Source organism: Agelaius tricolor, unplaced genomic scaffold (genome assembly GCF_023055355.1).
Source record: "Agelaius tricolor isolate 1412-34295 unplaced genomic scaffold, bAgeTri1.0.p SCAF_18, whole genome shotgun sequence".
NCBI lineage: Eukaryota > Metazoa > Chordata > Aves > Passeriformes > Icteridae > Agelaius > Agelaius tricolor.
Window position 1 is genome coordinate 903,874 of NW_027269278.1, and position 21,390 is coordinate 925,263.

General features: G+C 44.9%; 1 protein-coding gene across 1 annotated transcript; it reads left to right on the plus strand.

Annotated features, from left to right (window-relative positions):
• The first annotated feature begins 6,726 nt into the window (after nt 1-6,726).
• On the plus strand, nt 6,727-18,799 carry NPM1 (nucleophosmin 1). Its single transcript, XM_071442976.1, has 11 exons — nt 6,727-6,885; nt 7,582-7,661; nt 10,463-10,582; nt 11,353-11,446; nt 12,160-12,263; nt 12,731-12,792; nt 13,243-13,297; nt 14,290-14,379; nt 15,256-15,357; nt 17,411-17,485; nt 18,452-18,799. The coding sequence occupies exons 1-11, from the start codon at nt 6,822-6,824 to the stop codon at nt 18,488-18,490; spliced, it is 885 nt and encodes a 294-aa protein (XP_071299077.1). The 5' UTR covers nt 6,727-6,821; the 3' UTR covers nt 18,491-18,799.
• Nucleotides 18,800-21,390: the final 2,591 nt, after the last annotated feature.

The window sequence follows — 21,390 nt, forward strand, 5'->3', positions numbered from 1 at the left end:
GGGATTGCCAATGCTGGCTGCACCTGGATGGAAACAGCTGGCCAGAATATCCTAAACCTCTGCTCTGTGTGACCAGCCTCAAAACCGGACTCTGTTCTGGATGTGGGTCTTGCACCCAGCACTGTGGGGCCCACTGGGCTGGAGCCCAGCCTGGGTCCAAGGGCTCTTGAGCTGCAGGTGCTGGGAACATCTGTCTCTGTGCCACCGGGTCACACTGAGTGCTCAGCCAGCCCAGTGTCTCCAACAGTGCCTGGAAGAAATGTGTGAGAGCAGACTAAGATTACAGTGATCTTTCCCCCAGAATATCTTCCAAGCTGTTCAAGGATTTATTGAGCCACAGAACAGTGCCTTTTGCCTATTCTCCCTTGCTGCTTTTTCTTTTCCCATGAGCATGTCTGATGCTCATGAAATTCTGACGTCCCCAGCATCCTGTGGCAGTGGCTTGCACAGCTCTGCTACGTGTTGGCTGAGGATCTGCCTCTTTATTTTTTTTATATTTAATCTGCCACCTACAAGTTTCATTTTATGTCCTCTATTTCTTGTATTAGGGGAGACATCAGGCACTTGTTTCTTGTTCTCCATGCTTCTTGTTATTGAATAGCCCTTTATTTTGTCTTTTTTTTTTTTCCTAACATGCCTATTGCTACCTACAGTAGTCAAGATGTGGTTGTACCCCACACTCATACACTGACCTAATGATATTTGCTGTTTATCTCCCAGAGATTCCTACAATTCAATTTGATTTTTGATATTTGCAGTGCTTCACACAGATCATACAGCTACATATTACATATATTACATCTCTAAACTCACTTGTGATCAGAGATCCAACCAGAGCTCATTATTTCATCTGTAAGATTTTCAAAACTGTAGTTTGAAAATGTGGTAAATGTTCATTTGTTCAGTAAATATCTTTGTCCAAAAGCCTGCTGAAGCTTATAAGCACATATATATACATATTGATATACATAAAATCATATCAAATGATCTGCAGGTGTTTTTTGTGCAGGAGCCAGTAACCCACCCTGGAATGCTGCTGTGATGATAAAACCCCATCCTGCTGCCCCAGCTGGACACACTCAACCTAGCCTGCAGAGCGGTTTCATACTGTTGCTCACATTAGATAAGCTCAGGAAAGTCCAGGAAATAAATTGATTCACATGTATGGCTTTAAATATACATCATGTTCTGCATGGCTTTGGAATGGTTTTGAAAGAACTTTGCCAGGTTTGTCTCTTCAAATTTGAGAGCTGTGATCCACATCCACATGTATAACCACTGGCTTCAGATTCCTGGTTTCCAAGAGTGTTTTCTAGCCCAAACTGGGAACATGGAACCGTTGTAGCCTAACAGTCAAGTAGAAACACAAGAGCTTGCCACATGAATCCCACATGAATCCCACATAGTATGGTTTTCCTGGCACTATGTTGTGCATCAAAATATGCATCAAAATTCCCTAGAAAGAGCAGTCAGAAACTTGGTGTCCTTCTGTTTCCTTCCCTGTAGCACCTGGAGCCTCCAAGATGCCCTGATGAAGCTCCAAGGGATTGAGAGAAGGCAATAGTGAAATTTGCACATTGTCCCAGCTAGGAAGAGTAGAGGCACAATCTGATACTGCCATCAACATGATACCCTTCTGCCTTTTTATCCACCACAGGGGCCCCAGAGACTCTTGTGGAGAGGGTGAAATGCAGCAGTGCAGGAGCAGGATGATAACAACACATCAACCTCTCCAGGTTTGTCTATGGTTCCAGCAGAATTTTTTTTTTGGTAGGGTATTTTGCAGGGGGTGTAATGGGAAAAGAACAGAAGGGCCCGCTGCACTTTGGAGGTGTGGAGCTGCCTGTCTGCCTGTGCTCTAAGTTGAGAGATCAGAAATAACGTTGGCCAAGCTTTTGACTCTCCTGACATCTGTGCTATGAACTGTCCATACCAGTGGGACCCTGGAGACAAAATGCCACCTTTGACTGGTGTGCTTGAGGTCCTTACACAACATGTTGGCTGAGGTCAAATGTAGCAGAGACCCAAGGGAAGAATGAGAGGGATTATTTTCTTTCCCTGGGCAGATTTATTTTAAATGTGGAATCTGCCCAGGAGGGCAGGAAAGATTCTCACTGAGCCAGATGGGGTCTGGAACACAGCTCTGCCATGTTTTCTGGCCGGGGATTTAGTTTGGATCCTGCCATCCCATCTCTCAGGTCCGTGACTGTGGCCAAGGGCAATCAGCCTCCCCATGCAAGACCTCCCAGTAAACAACCCTCTAGCAGGAAGGGTGTAGTAGGCAGGCATAGACAGGCAAAGCCCACCTGGCACACCTGGGGCATGGATAAAACTTGAGAGAAGGCAGGCAGCCATGTAGGAAGCTGATTAGGGATCACTAGATGGTGCTGTCGACCTTGAAATGGGAACTGACAGTGCTGAGATGAGGGAACGTCTTTCCTGAACTTAGAGCCAGAGCATCCTCACAAAGTTATGGTTGACTAACAGCATCCTGCGTGTTACTCAAACACCAAATGGACCTGCCCCTCAGGCCCTGGCAGTGAAGCTGTGGAAATGGAGCATAACAAACACAGGAAAATCAGGAACTGGACACGAGTGTGCTGTGCCCCACTCCGTGGCCTTATGTCTGCTTTTCTAGACCCTGCAGGAACCATGGGGCACAGGGACAATATTTCAAAGCTTGTGCTGCTGTAGGAGTAGATGTGAAAAGGGACCACCAGAACAGGCTACTTTGATGTGGAGTACCAGGTGTTGTCTCCCATCTCCACAGTCCTGGCTGCCTGTGGGTGGTCAGCAGAACTCATGTACCCTGGCAGTGATGCAGAACATAATTTTGGGATTGAGCTCATGGGGTGTAACAAGCAGAGCAGTGCCATGGGCTGGCAGCAGGTATATATCAGTACACAGCAGCAAATGATATTGCAGGGGCAGTCGTGGCTCATGGGACAAGGGCATCTGGCATGGCTGGGGGAGGACGCTAGGTGCACTCTGCCTCACCAGCCTTACACACACAGGGCTGATGGAGCTCTTTGCTGCCACCCCCTTCCTGACCCGTGTCAGCACCACCTACTCCAAACTTCTACTGCTCCTACTGGGAGGTGGCCTCACCTTTGGGACCTGCAGGACACAGAAAGTTTTAAAGTATCCTGGCTTTTCACCCAGTTTCAGTCAGGACAGGGTAATTTTTGCAGTAGCCAGGAAGGGTCATGGCCAACTGGCCAGGACCCAGAGGCTATTCTGTACTGAATATTTAAAGAAAAAACAAACAAACAAACAAACAAACAAAACAAAAAAAAACCCCAAACAACAAAAACAAAACCAAAAAAACCCCAGAGAGAGATAAATTTCAGGCTATCTCAATTTTTACTGCTGTGGACACTGGGACACTGACACCTGTAATCTATCTGTGTAACCTTACTTCTTTTCATCACTGCAATACCTGAGTGCCTCCCCTGTGGACATCCTGGCTCACCTGTCATTCCTCCCTTTTCCTCCCATTCCCCAGCTGTATTTCTGACATTGGGCCCTAATAGGAGAAGGATCCCCTGAAAGGTCTATGCAAAACTATAGAAGAGATGGAGCAGCACCAGCTTGTGCTGCTATAAGCAGAAGCTGGGTCACCAGCCTCCCTCTGCTCCCCTTATGCAGCATTCTTTGGTGCTGAAGGACCTTCTGATGCAGCTCTTTATGCTGCTCTGCATGAATAATATGCTACAGGAGAAGCTGGGGATAGAACAGGCACTACAGAAAGAGGGAAGATGAAGAAAACTTCTAGTGCCACTTACAGCAGGGTCAGCAGCAAAAAGCAGACTGTGGGTAAGAAAGAAGACAACCAGGTAAGGATGGTCCCTCCATCACAGCTCCCTGTCCTGAGCTGGCTGCAAACCAGCCTGGAGGTGAGGGGCAATTACAAACACAAGGCCAAATCCTCTCAAAGCAGCCCCAGGAGATGCAGCTCTCACCTGTGTTCAGGGTGTTCACCTGGCACCTAGTAGGGTGCTCTGTCTGTGCTGTCAGCACAGTGCCCAGCCAGCACATTGCTCCTGCAGGTACCCCCAGCTCATGGGGGTGAGGACAGCTAACACCTGCCTCTTGCTGCCCTATCTGGGGATGGCAATATGCAGTTATTTCAGGCTAAAGTGAAATATTCGGATTTTCTGGTGTGCAAGTGATCTTTTTTTGACATCAAGAAGGGTGTTTTGATGCCAGCTAAGATTTTGGCCCTTAGTTCACTGGGACAGAAACTGTTGGCTAGTGAAGGGAGGAGGAGCCTGGTGGAGAGGTTATGTGACGGCCATGGGACAGGGCAGCTGAAGATTATTTCATTATGCCAGAATGTAAATTAAGGTTGCATAGGAAATCTCTACTGTCTCTATAGCTTCTGATTATTTGGCTACAACTGCGCTGTGGTTTTAACCATGCTTAAAATACAATTTCCTAAGTTTTGTAAAAGCTCACTAAAAAGAGAATTCCATTAAGGGAAGCTCTGATTTTCCCCTAGTTGTCCCTGTATGGCTGTTTCTAAATCACTTGTAAGCCTTTTCTGCCATGCTGAGTATTACACAGCACAGAGCCGAGCAAAGTAAAATGATCGATATTATAATGGACTTCACATCCTAGTACCATGGCAGAAATAATAAATGTCATGATATATGACAGCCCTTCTAAAGCCCTATGGAGCCAAATGAGACGCAGTAAGCATATATCTCCTACTTCCTACCCCTGTTTTGCTTCTCTGTGTCTGTCCTTTGTTTCCTCCCACATTTATTTCCTCCATAATGGAAGACTGTAATTGTATTAAAAGTGACTCTGCACACAGGACATGCTGTGGTTGCACTGTTCCCTTCAGCAGGATCCAATCCACCGGGGTGTATTCTGGAGCTGCAGTTTGTGAGCTGCTCAGTGCCCTGGGGGCAGGGCTTTGGGCAGGTTTGATCAGCAGCCATGTCCTCCTGTTGGCATTACAGGTAAATGTAATTCACTCCCTTCCACTATTATTGTGTAGGATTTGCCTTCCAGCTCCTGTCTGACATCTGGGTCATGCCATAACTTCATTTGAAATTTTGATACTAGTTCCCATTTTCAATCCAACCCAAACAAATGCCTCATTTGCATTTTTGCAGCTTTTGAGGCTGAGGTGTCTGATCAGTTAATGATGCCTCTCTCTGCCAGGGACACCAGCAACTGCACTTGGTGGGATTTCTGCCTCTGCTGCTCCACAGATCCCTGGGTGTATCTTCACATAGTTGCCACTCTTCCTACCCTAAGGGCCACCCTCAGCAGTAATTACTTTGTAAAGATAATAAGAAATTAACCAAACCAAATGTTAGAAAATGAAATAAACACTGTTTGTTCATTGGTTCCTTGTGAGACTTTAAGGGGAGTAAATCACAGAATCACAGAATATCCATCCTCACTCATATGCTAAGCTGCGATTTAATTTATTTCTGTACCTTGTTTTCACACACAATTTAACTCTTACTGAATTTTAGTCAGCCTGTGGCACCCCACCTGAAACACCTCACTGGACAACCTGCTCTAAAGTTAAGAGGACGGTAGGGGATCATATCCTGATGAAACCATGCGTATCCTATGGAACTGCATTTGCTGTTTGCAAAGGGGCCAGCTTCATGGAAGAGTGAGGAAGAGGAATCTTTGACAGGGTAAGTTTCATTTTCCCATTGTTATTCTTCAGTTTGTCTCATTTTCAGCAACACCATTTAATGTTGTTCCTTTGTGAATGTGAATGAAGGTAACATGACTACAAGTTACACATTTCAAATCAATGGAGAGATAAGTGTACCAAGAGCCTATACGCTTTTATTTTTGCAGAGTAAGTGTTCAGGTAAGTGTGAGATTAGCACACAAGGGACCTGACTGGTGCAGATCAGCCCCGGGACACCATGACCTGGAATGTGTGGATGGTGAGCCCAGCCCAGGGCCACTGATGGGCTCCCACCGCTTAGGCAAACAAGTCTTTCCAGGACTGGTAGCTCTACAGTATCACATAACCCTGTGACTTTAAGCTTTGTTGTGACAGATTTCCCCGTGTGCCAATTCACATTAAAAAGTGATTTGCTCCCATCGCACGCCAGCTGAAAAGGAGGTTCCCACAATGCTGTTGTCCCTGGCAACAGAGCCAGTGGCACAGGGAGCAGTAGCTCGGGGTGGGTGCTCATCCTAACGGGTAATGCAGAGAAAGGGAGCTGCTTTCGTTCATTTATTATTTTAGCGAAAGATGACATCAACAACCAGCTTCCGTCACAGAGCGAGGAGGGCACGTTCCATTGCAGCACGGCTCTCCGGCCAGCGGAGCCCCTCGGGCTGCTAGGGCTGCAAGCCCTGTGCCAGGCCCGGGGCTGTGGCCGCGCCCCGCATCGCTGTCCCCACGTGCAGCGCGGCCGCGGAACGGAACGCTGCGATCCCCACCCATGGCTCTGCCCCACGTGTGATGCGGCCCAGGAGCGGAACGCTGCGATTTCCGCGGCCCCGGCTCCATCGCGGCAGTTCCGGGCCCGCGCGGGGCGCGGGGCCCGGCCCCCTCTCACGGCCCCTCTCCACGGCCCCGGCCCCCTCTCCACGGCCCCGGCCCCCTCACACGGCCCCGGCCCCGCGACGCCCCCTGGCGGCCCGCCCGGCTCCGCGCGCTACCACCATCAGCGTGCGCGCGTGCGCAGGGGCGGCGCGGGGGACCGAGGGACGGGCGCGCAGCTCTCGCGAGAGCACGAGGCTATATCAGCGAGTGGGCGGGCACGGGGCTTCCTTTAGTGCGCGTCCGCCCGCAGCGCAGGAGCTTCACTCAGTCGTGCCCCAGCCCCGCGATGGAGGACAGCGCCATGGACATGGAGAGCATGGGCCCACTGCGCCCGCAGACTTTCCTCTTCGGTAACGCCCCCCGCGCCACGCTCTCCCGGGGCCCGCTGGCCCCGTCGCCCCCGCAGGCCCCGGGGCCGAGCGCCGTGCGGGTGCCGTGCAGGGCCGCGGCCTGTGCCGGCCGAGCGCCGCCCCTCCGCGCGCGGGGAAGGGGCGGGGGGGCTCTCTCGGGACCGGGGGCGCGCAGCGGCCGTTCCCGCGCGCTCCCCACGTGGCGCGCGGCCCGCACGTGGCGGGGCCCGTCCCGCTTTGTTCCGCGCTTTGTTCCCGGTGCCTCCCGCCGTTCCTAAGGACGCGGCGCCCCGGCAGCGCCCGCGGAGCACGTGGCAGCGCGGCCGGAGGCGGAGCACGTGGAGCGCCGCGGCCGCGCGCGCCGTGCTGCCCATCGCCCCGGGGGAGGCCCGGCCGTCCACGGCGGGTAGGTGCGGAGCTGCCATCGCCCCGGGTACTGCGGCGGACGCTGGGCGGGGATGGTCTTAAAACTGCTGGGCTCGAACGGGCCGCGCGGGGAGCTGCGTGGTCGGCAGCAGGCCGCGCTCGCCTGGGGTTTTCCTCTCCCCACGTGTTCCGCTCCGTGCGTGCTTGGAGTGTGCCGCTAGTTCCCTGCAAGTATGAGGCCTGGAAGCAGCAAGCTGCCAAGTAACTAGTTAGCAAATACTTGTGTCTTGAATAAAACAGTAAGCTTATAATTAAACTGTTTTCTTTCAGGCTGCGAGCTTAAAGCGGATAAAGAGTTTCAGTTTAAAGTAGATGATGAAGAAAATGAACATCAGTTGTCTCTGAGAACGGCAAGTAGTATTTAGCTTTTACGTTTTCCATTTTAAATGTAGTGGTGTGCTGTGATGTTGGTTTTTTACGTGTCGTTTATTTCTCCAGTTATAATACAGACGATAATTGTTACATAAATCTGTTTAAAATAACCACCTCTTACTGGCAGTGGAGAATATTCTGTAATTTCAGATATTTTCTGTATTGAAAACGTTTCTCCACTGATATTGCATTGTAGACAGCAAGCAAATGCAAGGCTGGAAAAGGTTAAATATCAACTTGGAGTGGGTTAATAAATATATGCTAAATGGAATTAAAGACTAGACACTGAGGCATCCCTAAGGCAAACGAGTGCGGGTACTACAGGAGCAGAAGGGGAAGGATAGACTTGTAAGAGTCATACATAGGCACTCTCTTGTAGATTACTAGAAAGTTGATTTTTAAGAATCATTTGTGTGTTCACAAACATAGGTAGGGTTCTTTTTCTTTCCTAGAAGCAGATAATAAGTAAATCCAAATAAGAGAACAGAGAGTTTATATTTTGATTTATTGTCCTTGGTTTGCCCTCTCCAAGGATGTAACTGGGAAACCCTATCTTTCATTCAGATAATTCATCTGACAGACTCCCAGGGAGTTCTTGGATGGGTCCTTAGGGCTTTCTGGTGCCACACAAGTTAAACGTAATATTTCAAGGTTTTTGTTCTCGACTGAGCATGGTTTTTTTGAATAGCAAAACAATAATGTGCCCCATCCTAACAGACAAGAAATTAAAGAGTTGTAGCATCTTTATGGCATATTGCTGTGTTTATTTATATGCAAGGAAATGTTTTGATACCTGGAAGCAAGAGAGTCTTTAAACTGTGGACTAATTCCTACAGGAGAATTGCTTCCTGGAGGTACCTTGCATAACAAGTATCTCCAAACATTTCATGCTGTTACTTGAAACACTTCTGTGTTAGCTCTGTGAATCATGTGTTTTTCATCCTTGTATATTATGAAAACTACCACCTGGACTTGACAACAAGTAATTCGTTCTTTAATGCAATTCCTTTTGATAGAGGAGAATAGCAATGTTTAGGGCAAGTCCACATGCAGATTTCTTTTGTCTGAATGTTTGTTATGCAGTTAAAATTAGTGATACTTTAATTGTATTGTTTTACTCAAAGTTCTTTTTCTAATTATATTTTCTAAATTAACTGTAGCTTGTCTTCTGATGTACTCTGAGGGATGAAGTAAAAATCCACCCCACTACTTTGTTGTTAGGCTTGTGGGGGGAATGAAGTCTTAATGTCAGTAACCTGTTCTCATAGAATTAAAAGGGGTGATGCACAGGAGAAATAGGATTAACGTACCAAAGGACAAACTAGGAAATACATAAGAGACTTTAAGACTTGAAAGGTGTGGGACATGGTTGAAACAAAAAAGACCTTATTGAGAAGAGGAAGGATTTAAAGAAAAGGTGTAAAGGCAGCAAATACCTGGGGGCTGGTCTATGCTCCCAGATGTCTATCTTTACACCACCAAGTGTGGTGGTGGACTTGGGCATGAGGTACAGCAAGATGGGGAGAAAGGGAGTAAAAAGGAAAAAAGAGGATAGATGCAGGAGGTAAAAGTGCCATGAATTTCTGTAAATGTCTTACTAATGGCAGCTAAGAACAGGGATGGTTACTGCTTCATGACCTATTTGGTGTGCATTCTTTCAATGTAGAAATTAAAGCACATGCATGGATGCTTGACAAACATATGAGAATTAAATAAATAGTGCTATAGTATTGAACTGGGGCAAATGACAGGACATGGTCTAAAATTTTAGTTCCACTAGCTGAGCAATTCAGTGTTGTTGACAACACATTAGAGAGGTGAGATCAGAGCTGCAATTTCACCTCTCTGAATTGCTAATAACAAAATTTGCCAGAAGTAGTGAATCCAGTGTTCTATTTTCCAGCCTTCAGTCTGATACATCTTAAGTGTGGACTATTACAGCCTCATTAAAGCTCTTCATCTCTTGAAGAATAGAAACACAGCACATCTCGCGGGGGGGGGGGGGGGGGGGGGGGGGGGGGTTGGAAAGCTTTCTTTGTTTGGGGATTAGGGAAGGAAGCACAAAACCTTGTGCACTGCTGTTGGGAAGAGTTGTAGTCTGAAAGATTTGTGGTTTTCACATCTTCTGCATGTACTCCTGTTTGAGGGGCCCAAGGTTCAGTGAACTGGAGTTTCAGGCCTGACCACTGTCTGTCACTCATCTCCCTACAGAGTTTTGACTCTTCAGAAAGTGCCAGATTCAGTAAGGGGTCCAGGTACTTCAATTTAGAAATGCCTTGGGACAGCAGTTCCTAGTCTGTGGTGAATTACAGCAAAAGGCATGTGCATAAATCACAGTATTCAACTAAGCTGCTGTTAGAGTCCTAAGTGAATGTCAAATAAGCAAAAGGTGCACAGTGTGGTAAAGAGGAGCAGTTGGCAGATAAAATGTGGCAGGAGGGGGAAAGCTATAGGTGTGATTCTGTAGAGGAGATAATGTGTTCATACTTCTCTCCTTGGACCAGCTGTAGAGCTGACTAAACTTGCCACTGCCTCTTTTTGGTGCAGTGATCCAGCAGCAAGTGACCTGATTTCATTGTCATCAGAACATGCCTGGAGGTACCCCTTGGAAGTTTCAGTGTTGTGGAGAAAGGGTGTCAGCTTAGGATGGAGTCTGATGGAATAATTTGTAGTCAGAAATGCAAATTTCAGTATTTAATGATGCAGAACAGTGAATGGAGTTCAGAAGATTTAAAAATATTTAGGATGCTCAGACAGTGTCCTGTTCTTGACTTCACAGGTTACTTTAGGAGCTGGAGCCAAAGATGAATTACACATTGTAGAAGCAGAAGCACTGGACTATGAAGGCAACCCTACTAAAGTAGTATTGGCATCTCTGAAAATGTCAGTGCAGCCTACAGTAAGTGCAAAAACTTAGAGAATCTACTGTAAATTTGGTGTCTAGTAAGAAAAAAGTTAAGAAAGGCTTGAGTCAACTGAATTTTAGTGAAACTGAACAGTGTGTTCAGAGAAGTGTCTGTTTTACTGCATGAAGTAAATACATCTTTTTTTGTGCCTAGAAGAGTACTTGAGTCATGTGGAGATAACAGACATGTTCAAATTACACATTTTTAAGCGACCGTAATTATTCATGCCATCTATAGACAGACAGGTCCAGGCATATGCAAGCAGATGCATCTTTAGGTTGTGTTGCTTTCTTTAAACCTGGGATGGGAACAAGTCATTTTTTCTGCAGGTCCCAAGCTCTAATGCCACTCTGAAGATGATTGCTCCTCTCTGATTGAAGGGCGCCTTGTTGTCATTTCTGCTATCTGGAATGTAGTTTGACTCAGCTGCTGATAGTGTACAACGACAAAATGCTGGGGCAGGTGGGATGGATGATGTTCAAATCGACATTGCTGCCAAGTGGAGTAGAAACAAATGTGTATTTTTCTGGCCTTGGGGTGCTTTAACTGGGATAAGCAACGAGTGTAGTAAACCCCTGTGTGTGGCTTATTGACACTGAGTTGACCTTTTAACACTTGCAGAACACTCCTTTGAAAGGGAACTTGGAGTAGCTGTTAGCCATGGAGTCTCCAGCTGTTAATGCTCGTTTCCACTGGGGTGGAATGTCTGTTAAATACACTTTGCCTGGAATATGCAACTGACTACCAATGCTTTGTCTCACAGGTTTCCTTGGGTGGCTTCGAGATCACACCACCAGTGGTGTTGAGGTTGAAATGTGGTTCAGGGCCTGTTTACGTCAGTGGTCAGCACCTCGTAGGTATGTATGGCTGCTCACTGCTGTGTCCTGGCACCTGGCAGCACCTGCAGAACTAAAGGATGTGCAGCTGGTGCTGCAAGCAGTGCTTTTGCTGGTAATGACCCTCTGAATCTTAAAGGCACATCCTCAGCAGAAAGGGGCTGTAGGGCAGAAGCTGGGAGAAGTGCTTGCATGCCTTTGCTTGCTACTTGGTTTTTGTATGGATAAGGGGCATTTGTCATCCCTGGAATTTCAGTTCTAATTTCTCCCTTAGAAGTGGACCTTGTCCCACTGTTGGCTTTCTGCTTATCAGCTGAGTATGAGAAGACTGCCCATGAAATAGTTCTGGTCTTTAACTAAACTAACCCAGGACTAGTCTTCTCCTTTAAGAAATTGTCTTTGATCTTTCTCTACTAGTTTACAAAAGTGTCTCCTTAGGATTGGAGAAAACATTATTTTTGACTTTGTGTTGTGTGTGAAAAGCATTCTGACCAGTGTGAGGGGTGGTAGTTCACCTGATTGGGATTTCCTTGTAGTAGTACCTGCTTAAGTCAGGTGGAAAACCTCCTAGTCAGTGGTTAAGTCACTAGTGGGAAGCTTCCTGATATCAATTCAGCACCTCAGCCAGACCAAACCTACTCAGTTGTGGGTAATGCTCTTTGTTTCTTACTAGCAGTCTTGCTTTATATTGTTAAGTGAAATGAGGTTTTTACACTTTGCCTTTGCTTTATCAGCATTAGAAGAAGAACCAGAATCAGATGAGGAGGAAGATGATGCAAAAATTGTTAATGCTTCAACAAAGAGACCAGCAAGTGGAGGAGGAGCTAAAACACCACAGGTATATGGACTTGCAGTTACTTTGTTCGAAGCATTTTCTTCTAGTTTGGTATTAGTGCTGCCTCTAGGATAGTTAGATGCCTTGCTATTATAAGTGGGACATGATTATTTTGTACTAAATTGCAGAAGGTCCCAAAACTTTGCTGAAGGGATAGTTAAGACTGGCTACTATTGTGAAAATTCTGTCTCCTGTAGTGACAGCAGGTTCTGGTATAAACATCAGTGTACTGTAAGAGTTGATGCTGATTAAAGCACTGGACTTTCCTAACGAGGAAAGGTTAAGGTTCCTAGGCTCAGAGCATATGCAGTTAACTAGTCAATAGCTTTGGGCTTGGCAGCTGTAAGTTCCTGGGTTTAGCTAAATTGATTGAAAGTAGCCTTGTACTTGTGCCGTAGTTGTTTTGTATGGCAGTTGCTCTTTATTACCAAAAAATGGTATCAACACTTAACAGACTTTCTTTCTTAAAGAAAAAACCAAAATTAGCAGAAGATGATGAGGATGACGATGAAGATGAGGATGACGATGATGAGTACGTATTCCTGTTTTGATAATGTGTTTTAAAATAAAGGGCTAACTTTCAGAACATGAATTGTGTGACACAACTGGATGCTAAGTGAAAAAGCTCCTGTATCTTGACTGGGGAAAAGGCATCCTTGTCTTACTTATCTCTACAATGCTATGTAAATTAATGTTCTTCAGATATGTTATACTGGGCTTCCTGTTACTCACTAACTTCTAGAAGTAGTAGTGGAAGTCCCTAGGAAATGTCCCTTCAGTATTGAGGGAAGGGAGTGCATTTAACTGCTTCAGAGGTAATGCTTGCCCTAGCATTTAGCCATGTGTTAAGGTATAAAGTAAATTTGAAAAGATTGCTTGCTTCTTTCATGAATAAAACATTTTATTGGGAGGGAGGGAGGGGGAAGATCAATTCCTAACGTGGATCTTGAGTTATGGTGAGTGACTTCCTTTTTAATTGTAGTGATGAGGATGACTTAGAGGATGATGAGGAAGAAATTAAAGCACCAATAAAGAAAGTAAGTGGCTAATCCTGTGATATGATAGTAATCCAGCAGGTAGTCCCTTAAATCAATGAGTTTTATCACAGCTCTCTGGATTGTGTGAATGGGGGATGCACTAGGTTTAGTTCAGCCTGTGTGAAGAAATTATAATAGGGTGTAAAAGCACTTCAGTGTGAATGTGCACCCATCCAGTCCATGTTCTATTTCCTTGGCTGCAAAGGGGTGACTGGGTCTTACCAACACAGGAATGCAGCTGTCAGACGGTGTGGGCCTGGATAGCTGTTAAACAGCAAATGAAATCCTGCTCAAAGGGGGTTGTGCTTCGCAGTTCTAGTCCTGCATGCTGTGGAAAGGAGTTTTCAGCGACTTCTGATGCAAAAGGCTTTAAATGTGAGCCTCTGGCAGGGTTCACTGAGGGAGGGACGTGCCGGGAGGTGCTGTTCCTTCGGCCCTCGAGGGCCATCTGGTGGTGCTGTGAACGTGCTGCAGGGCAGCTGCGCCGGCAGGACAGCTTTTTTTCTTTTTTTTTCTTTTTCTCACACTTGTGTACTTCAGCTTGAATTTTTATGTTCATGCCTACTGTTTAAAAACAGAGATTTATAGTTTTACTTACCAATGTGCTGTTCTGTCCCTACTGAATTGCCATAAGTGATAGTGCACAGTGGCCTGGTAATGAGTCTGAAACACAGATTCCAGCCATCTGATGTGATCTGGGGTGACTAAACAAAATGGTCACCTGATTGATACAGGAATTTTAGACTCTGTGTCTTAGATAGGCATGTGGTATCATGTCCCATGCACATCCCAGACAATATTTCTGGATGAAATGCCAAATAAGATAACGGTTGTGTTTCAGAAAAAAGACAGCACTGAATGATGTAACAGAACTTGTTCTTGGGTGTGTTACTGTTCTGCACGAAGAGGTTTTCCTTTGGGTTCCTGTAACATGCTATCTTGAGTTTACTTGCAGTTCATTTGACAAATGAACTTGTGTGCTTGCTTTTCAGCCTGTTCGTGAGGTTGCAGGAAAAAATATGCAGAAAGCAAAGCAGAATGGAAAAGATTCTAAGCCATCCACACCAGCATCTAAATCAAAAGTGAGTGAAAACAACTGAGTAAAACTAAGGTTTATTCTATTGGGAAAGCTAGTTTCTTGCCTAATGGTAACTTCAAACAACATACTAACATTCAAATTAGGTTTTCAGATCTTGATATGAAGCATGTTGAAGGTACTGTTCACTGCTTCATGTTTTCTGTGAAACTCTTCAGTGATCAGTATGTACCTACAACAGTCAGGATCTGAAATCAGACATACTGTCTTTTGGGAATACTGGTAATTCTTTAGTTGGAAACACTAAATGTATTGGTTTTGTGCAGCACCTGGTACAAGAGGGTGACTGCCAAGTGTGTTTCCACTGGGGAACGCTGGAGGCTGTTTTCCAGTGGAAACAGGAAAAGGGACTCTCCTGACAATGACCCACTGCAGGACTGGCAGTTTCCTTCCTTGTTAATGCTGTGTGATTGTGTCCTGATTCCTTGTACAGCTTCTCCTTGCTGCATGTACTCAGACATAATGCCAGGAAGGTTCATACAGATATGAGCATGGGATGCTTGCCAGGACAGCATTTGAGAAGCACTGCAGGTGTGCCTTTTAAAGCATGACCTAATCTGGCTACAGATGTGGAGTAAACTCTGAATCACTAAAAATTTTGGCTATTTTTGGTTTAATTTCTATTCAAAGAGCTGTGGAGGCACCTGCCCAGAAGCATGAGACACCAGCTATGCTATCTCTAATAACTCAGATTTGAAAATGGTTATTTTTCATGCTTCTAAGGAATGTGAGGGAAGCATAAATTTAGGTTTTGTGACTGTCTGAAAACTGTATGGACTATCAGTGTGATAGCTAGTTTTGTAAAATGTATCTTATATTCTCTGTAACTTTATGTGCAAGTTACTAATGAAATAATTTTCAGACTCCAGATTCCAAGAAGGATAAAACTCTAACTCCAAAAACACCAAAAGTCCCTCTGTCATTAGAGGAGATAAAAGCAAAAATGCAAGCATCTGTAGATAAGGTGAGTGTTTGGGAATGAAGTTTCTCAGCCTTTCTTTTACACTTCCACAGATAAGAAGAATTGGATGTGTCAATAAATGGTTATGATGTTGCTGATTCCTGTGCTGTTACTATGAGTGGGTGTTGATGTTGAAGCTCAGAGAAATGAAAACACATTTGCAGGGAAAAGCCTCTACTCATGAGAAACAAAACCACTTTGTTTGTATTTTTCCAGTAGTGCTGATTAGCAGTTTGGTATTTCTTGGTGAACTGTCTCTGTTCAAATTAAAAAACCCATTTAGGCTATACTTACTGTTAGGATTACTTTAGTAACCCAAACTGTATATGCACTATTTAAGTCAAGTGGAGTTCTTCACGTGATTGGAATGCCTTGGTCTTGAAACAGTATATCCTGATGCTTGTAAGGCTCAGTAACTTCCAGAAGAGGGAGATAGGTGCTTGTGGTATGAGTTTAAGCACTGCTGCAGACCTGAAAGCTTTTGCTTTTTGGAGGGATCCGGGCTTGAGTCTCCCTTCAGTGGATGCTTCACCCTTTTAAGGTGTCAGGCCAGTCACTTGCTCCGGTTGTTGCCAGGCTTGACCAGCACTTGGTGGTCACACATGTCAGTAGTGTTCTTAGCAGCTATTTAAGTATAAAATAGAAAATCGGGTTGCAGGCTGGTTGGGCATAGCAGGTGATTCTTTACCTCCTGAGCCAGGGTTGAAGTGCATGTGCCAGCAAGGGCTGTGTTCTGAATATCCCTGTGCTTGGAGCAGATAGAAGTGAGGGCCTGCCTGTGGCTGCACTTGGCTGGCTCACAAGTGCTGATGTGAGTGCTAGGAAGCATTGTTGGTTTGCTGATGGGGTTTTTTAATTCAAGATAATACATTTCTTAAACCCATAAAATGGCAAACAAAGGTCACCTAAAGAATTAGGATCATCTTCTGCTTAGATCCATTAGTGTTTTGGAGCTGCTTTTTTCCAGGAATGCAAAATCAGACCAGAAGTGTTTAAATACAGGGTGGATGCAGAATGAGCAATGACAGGCTGTGATGAGGATGGAAATGCAGAGCCCTGGCCTGTGAGCCTGGCGTGATGGATGGGCCCATCCTGGTGGGTCACAGTAACCCAGGAAGCTTCTGTGGTGTTGGGAATGACTCAGGAGATCAGTGGTACTTCTGCAGTGTGAGCACAAGTGCATGAGCTGCTCACAGTAGACATGGGAGCAGACAGTAGACTCGTGCAGAGGGAAGCATGCAGAGCAGATAACTGGCAAAAAGAGCTTTAAAATACATTACCTGGTGCTGAATAGTGCTGCTGCTGGTAAGTGCTGTCTAGCAGGGAGCAGCTAAGTGTGCTGTCCTACTTGACATGCAATATTTCAACTGATTCACCTGGGAAATTGGAAAGTATTTCTTTTGGGACATAGGAAAGGAAACCAGTGTCTCCTAAAATAGCATGCTGTATTATTTTCCCTGGAGATACTAGGAGACAAGATGATAACCCTGTATGTATGATTTATAACTGAATCTATGTTGTACCTTTGAGCATGTGCAAACACAATTCCAGGGATTACAAGGAAGTGTTTCTAGAACAGTTCTTTAAATTAATAAAAGTCACATATTAATGAGTAGTGTATTAGTGAGTTTTAAAAGATAGATGGGAGGTCAAGTTCATGTTTTGCTTTAGAGAGCTGAAGTTAAAAATCTGCCTGTGAAGGGTGGCCTCAGGTTGTGTGTTGCAGTAAGAGTCCATAAATAAAGAATTAATTGTAATTTATCTGAGTCGCATGGGACTGTTTACTGCAAACAATGATTTGAAGTGGTGAACACTGTTATGCTCTTCAGCATCAGCAAAGAATCTTGGATATCGATTCAGTTTGTAGCCACGTCTGTCAGAAATAGCTGGGCATGGTAGAAAAACAAACTTCCTAAAATGGTTTAAAGCAGACTAGTGTGGGAAGTTGCCAGGTGAGTTCAAACTCCATGTATTGCAAAGGGTTTTCAGCATCATATGTTAAAAGCATTAAGTGATCTGCAGACCCTAAAGCTTGGTTTTTTTTTTTTCCAAATAGGGTACTACCCTTCCTAAGCTGGAGCCCAAATTTGCCAACTACGTTAAGAATTGCTTCAGGACAGAGGACCAGAAGGTAACAATTCATCAGAGCTTGATATAGTCCAAAAACTTTTATAACCTTGGGGATTCTTTTCCACTTCTTAATCTTTACAAGCTTTGGACTGTTTTAAAGGGTTGCAAACCACAAACAATACTTCAGGTTAAATATATGGGAATGGTTTTAAGGGTTTTAGTTGGCTAAGATGAGAAAGCTACTATTTTATTACATTTTTCCAGCTTTTATATGGTTGGTAAATTATCTCTTGCTTACTAAACCCACAGAATTTTCCTTTTGGCACCATATTGGCTAAGGAAATGAGCTGTGGTTTCCCTTGCTGCTGAATTTGGCTACCTCACCCAGTCTGGTGTTCAGCCCTTTGTTGGGGAGGGTGTCTGGGACAGCAGAGCTGTTTTGTGATGGAGATTATGGCATTCTCGCCACATTCTCTCCAAGAATCAACAGAGCTCTTGAAAGAGCACAAGCCAAAAGATGATACCAGGAAGCAAGTTTCTGAATTGGTTACTACTTAGCACAGACTAAGCTGAAAATCTTAGATTTCCCTATCAAAATTCTACCAAGTCAGTTTTGCAGTGACAGAATTACTTATGCTTTCCTGCTTCCCTTAATGGTTTGGTGTAAACTTGTCTGATGGACAAATTGATATGTTCCTGAAGGAATGTTAAAAGGCAGTCAGCCTCAGCCACTGGACCTGCTGTGGCATTAGCCAGGGTAGGCAGAGTTCAGCCAGTATTTGCCTCACTGATCCACACCCATCCTCTCACTCAACCTTCACTGAATTCTTACTATTGTGACCTAGTGTGAATAATAATCTTCTAGCAGAAGGATCCAATGTCATGCTTTCAACTTGATTTTCTCTGAAAGGAATGTACTTTTGTTACAATTTCTTGTCAGTATTTTCTGAAATTCAGTGGTGATAGTAAGCTAAAAATAATTTTTAAAAATGGATTTCAATTTCTAACTTTCTGTGTACACTTCCAGGTCATTCAAGCTCTCTGGCAGTGGAGACAGACTCTGTAAGAAAAGAAAACAGTTTAAACAGTTCGTTAAAATCTGCAATCTTACTTCTGTAACCATTATTTGGCTGTTCTTTTTACAAATACTGAAAGAGCTTTTCCTCCTGTGTCTGATAAATGTCATCCAGATTACCTTGCCAAGAATGTGTTGTCCAAAATGCCTGTTTAGTTTTTAAAGACAGGACTCCACCCTCAGCTTCATTTTAAGTATGTATGGAATGTTTTGATAAGGCATGGTGGTGGTCAGACAAATGGAAACGGTGGGGAGACTAAATGTATGTGAAAAAATAAAATTTAGTATTTTGATACAGTACTATTGTTTCTTTTTTTATGGATGAGGGGAATCTGCATACTGAACCCAGAGATAATTGGGCTTGAAAGTTCTCTGAGGAACTACCTTTGAGTATTTTAGCTGCTTCTCTTTAGCAAGTACACAAACTATTGAGTGTTGTCAGCTTCAGAAACAACTCCAGTTCCATGAGCTTTGGAGCTATGGAGCAGATGATTGGGAAGAAGACTGAAGTGGCAAGTGGGGCTTTATTCTTGTCTGAAAGTGACTGCTAATTGTATAATTGCCTAAAACAGCCCTTCCTGCATCTCAGTTTCTGACCTGCTTCACTGCACTTGGGTTTATGGTTTCTCTCTAATTACTGGGTTTATAGGGCCTGGAACTCTGCTTGTAAAATGCAATACTTTTATCTGGGATTTGCTGGCTGTGCTGTTCCTCTGAGGAGCTGCAGAGTCTGAGGCTGCCTCCCATAATGACTCCTGTGAGGATTTTGTGGAGAGAAGAATTAGCTTGAATGCTGTAGGGTGTGCCTAGAGAGCTCACTGAGTGAGTTCAGAGCCTGTGGATAAATTCCTGGGAATGCTGAGACTGATCTCCAAGAAATCCAAAAGCTTAGATGAGCAGGAAGTCCTCTCTGGTCCTCTGGCCTACACATGATGCTCAGAGCCAGAGTTAAAATTTTGGGGCATTCTTGTTACATGAAGTAAAAACATCAATGTAAGGGCTTTCAGGTGAAGGGAAGCATGGATGTCTGTGCCATGAGGATGAGACTCGTCAAGGCTCCTGTCTGCTGTCACTTCCAATGCATGACTGTTCCACCTTGTGTCCAGTAACTGCAGACATGGAGACTGGAAGAATACTCAGAAAACATTCAAACACTTGAATGGTAACTATCAAACTCTGCTTTAATCCTTGCTGTGTTTGGGAATTAACTGACTTGTGTTCTCATAGCAGAACACCCCCTAACTTGAGTAAAGCAGGTTGAGTTTTCCCCACTTGAAGGACTTGGGACACTTAGGTCCTGCAGCAAGTGGCTTTGCAAGACATGTGGTGAACACACGCTAGGTTGTGCTGATTGGGCATGGGGTCTGTCTTACTGAGCATTCTTTACAAGTTGTTAAGTTAGGATAGACAATTTGGTTTGCCACTGAATTTATTTTTTTATGTTTGCTGTTACAAAACCCTTAGTTCCTAAAGTTGAGATGCTGGGTGAAATGGAAAGCAGTACAAGTCTCCAGAAGCAAATAGCTCTTGGGGAAAATAGAGCCAAGGGAAGTGCATGGTAGACGAGCAAAACTGTGCAAGTCTTGTGTCAAAGTTTCATTTAAGCTTGAGTATAATTGCAGCATGTGAAATGGCAGAGTATAACGGTTTGAAATGCCTGTTTTGGTGGGGTTATGTCAATAGATGATGTCATATTCACAAGTGAGAGCAGATTTCCCTGGTGAAACAGGGCTAATGGCACAGACAGGCTTATTTAAGCAAAATTGCCCTCAATTTTGGCTGAAAGAAGTGAAAATTGTGCAGTAATTTCAGCAAGAAATTACTAGCCAGTAAAATACTCTGATTATTGCTAGTTTTAAGAAAAGCCAGGGTGTTGTCTGTCAGTAGGTGACTGACCAGAGCAGGTCTGGGGTGCAGCCATGTTCTGCAGAAGCATTGCAGGGGAAAGGCAGAGCCTGCTGATGCTGGGGTATAGTGTAGGTCAAGTCGTTGTCAGCTGCTGTTGAACCTCATGAGGCATCTTTGAGGCACCCTCGTGGCATAACAATAATTTCACATGGCCCTGGTTAGATCCCACACTGTTCTCTGCCAGTTCATGGAGTAGTGAGGGGTGGTCACTGCCCCACTTCTGGCTGTGGGGCCTTTCCCTGCCTCTGCTGTTGTGCTGGTCACATCTCCAAACCCTGGCTCCTTTTGGGACTGGCTATCTGGTGACTCTGGATGCAGCTGTATCCTCTTGGATGTTCGCATGCAGCTGCCAGTTCTTTCACTTTGAACAGAGCCTCAAAGTTTGATCTTAAAATAAGCTCAGATGTGAAAATACCTGTTGAAGAGAAAAGACAAGTAACAGATGTGGGTTTTTGAAGTACTGCTTTTGACTTTCTGCAGTTGAAATATGTTCTTGCCATGGTAATGATGGCAACAAAGCTGTAGTGTTTTGATAGCTGTGTTGAGGGTTCTGAGCCTCTGTGTGATCCTGGTCCTTGAGGATGGCTTACTTGAGAGCGTGGAGCTCTGCAGCCAGATGCATTGCTATTTCCTAACACTGTGATGGGGAAAAACTTTACAGGATGATGAAATGCCTCTCCAGGTAGTGGTGCCTTCACCTTTCCTTTGTACATGAATTGCCCCTACTGCTGCCGTTCCTGTTGCAGATCCTGTCTGTTCCAGCTTTTTTCATATTTCATTTCCTTCTGCAAGTGTTTCATTCCCTACAGTGAACAGGTAGCTGGTGTCCCCCTGTGCAGGACAAAGGGGAGGCCACCCAGCTGAGTGGGGGTGTGTGACTGTGCTGCAGATAGAGCTGCTCCATACAGATCTCTCTTGGCATCTCACTCCAGAAGAGGTGATAACAGAAGGGCACCATCCTGTTAGGAGCTCTCAGTCTGTGC

Bases quoted from the DNA above. Each gene is read 5' to 3' on its own strand.
- NPM1 (XM_071442976.1), top strand. From the start codon at position 6,822: ATGGAGGACAGCGCCATGGACATGGAGAGCATGGGCCCACTGCGCCCG. The intron at 6,886-7,581 runs GTAACGCCCCCC...GTTTTCTTTCAG, and splicing joins CCCGCAGACTTTCCTCTTCG to GCTGCGAGCTTAAAGCGGAT. The intron at 12,793-13,242 runs GTACGTATTCCT...TTTTAATTGTAG, and splicing joins GATGAGGATGACGATGATGA to TGATGAGGATGACTTAGAGG.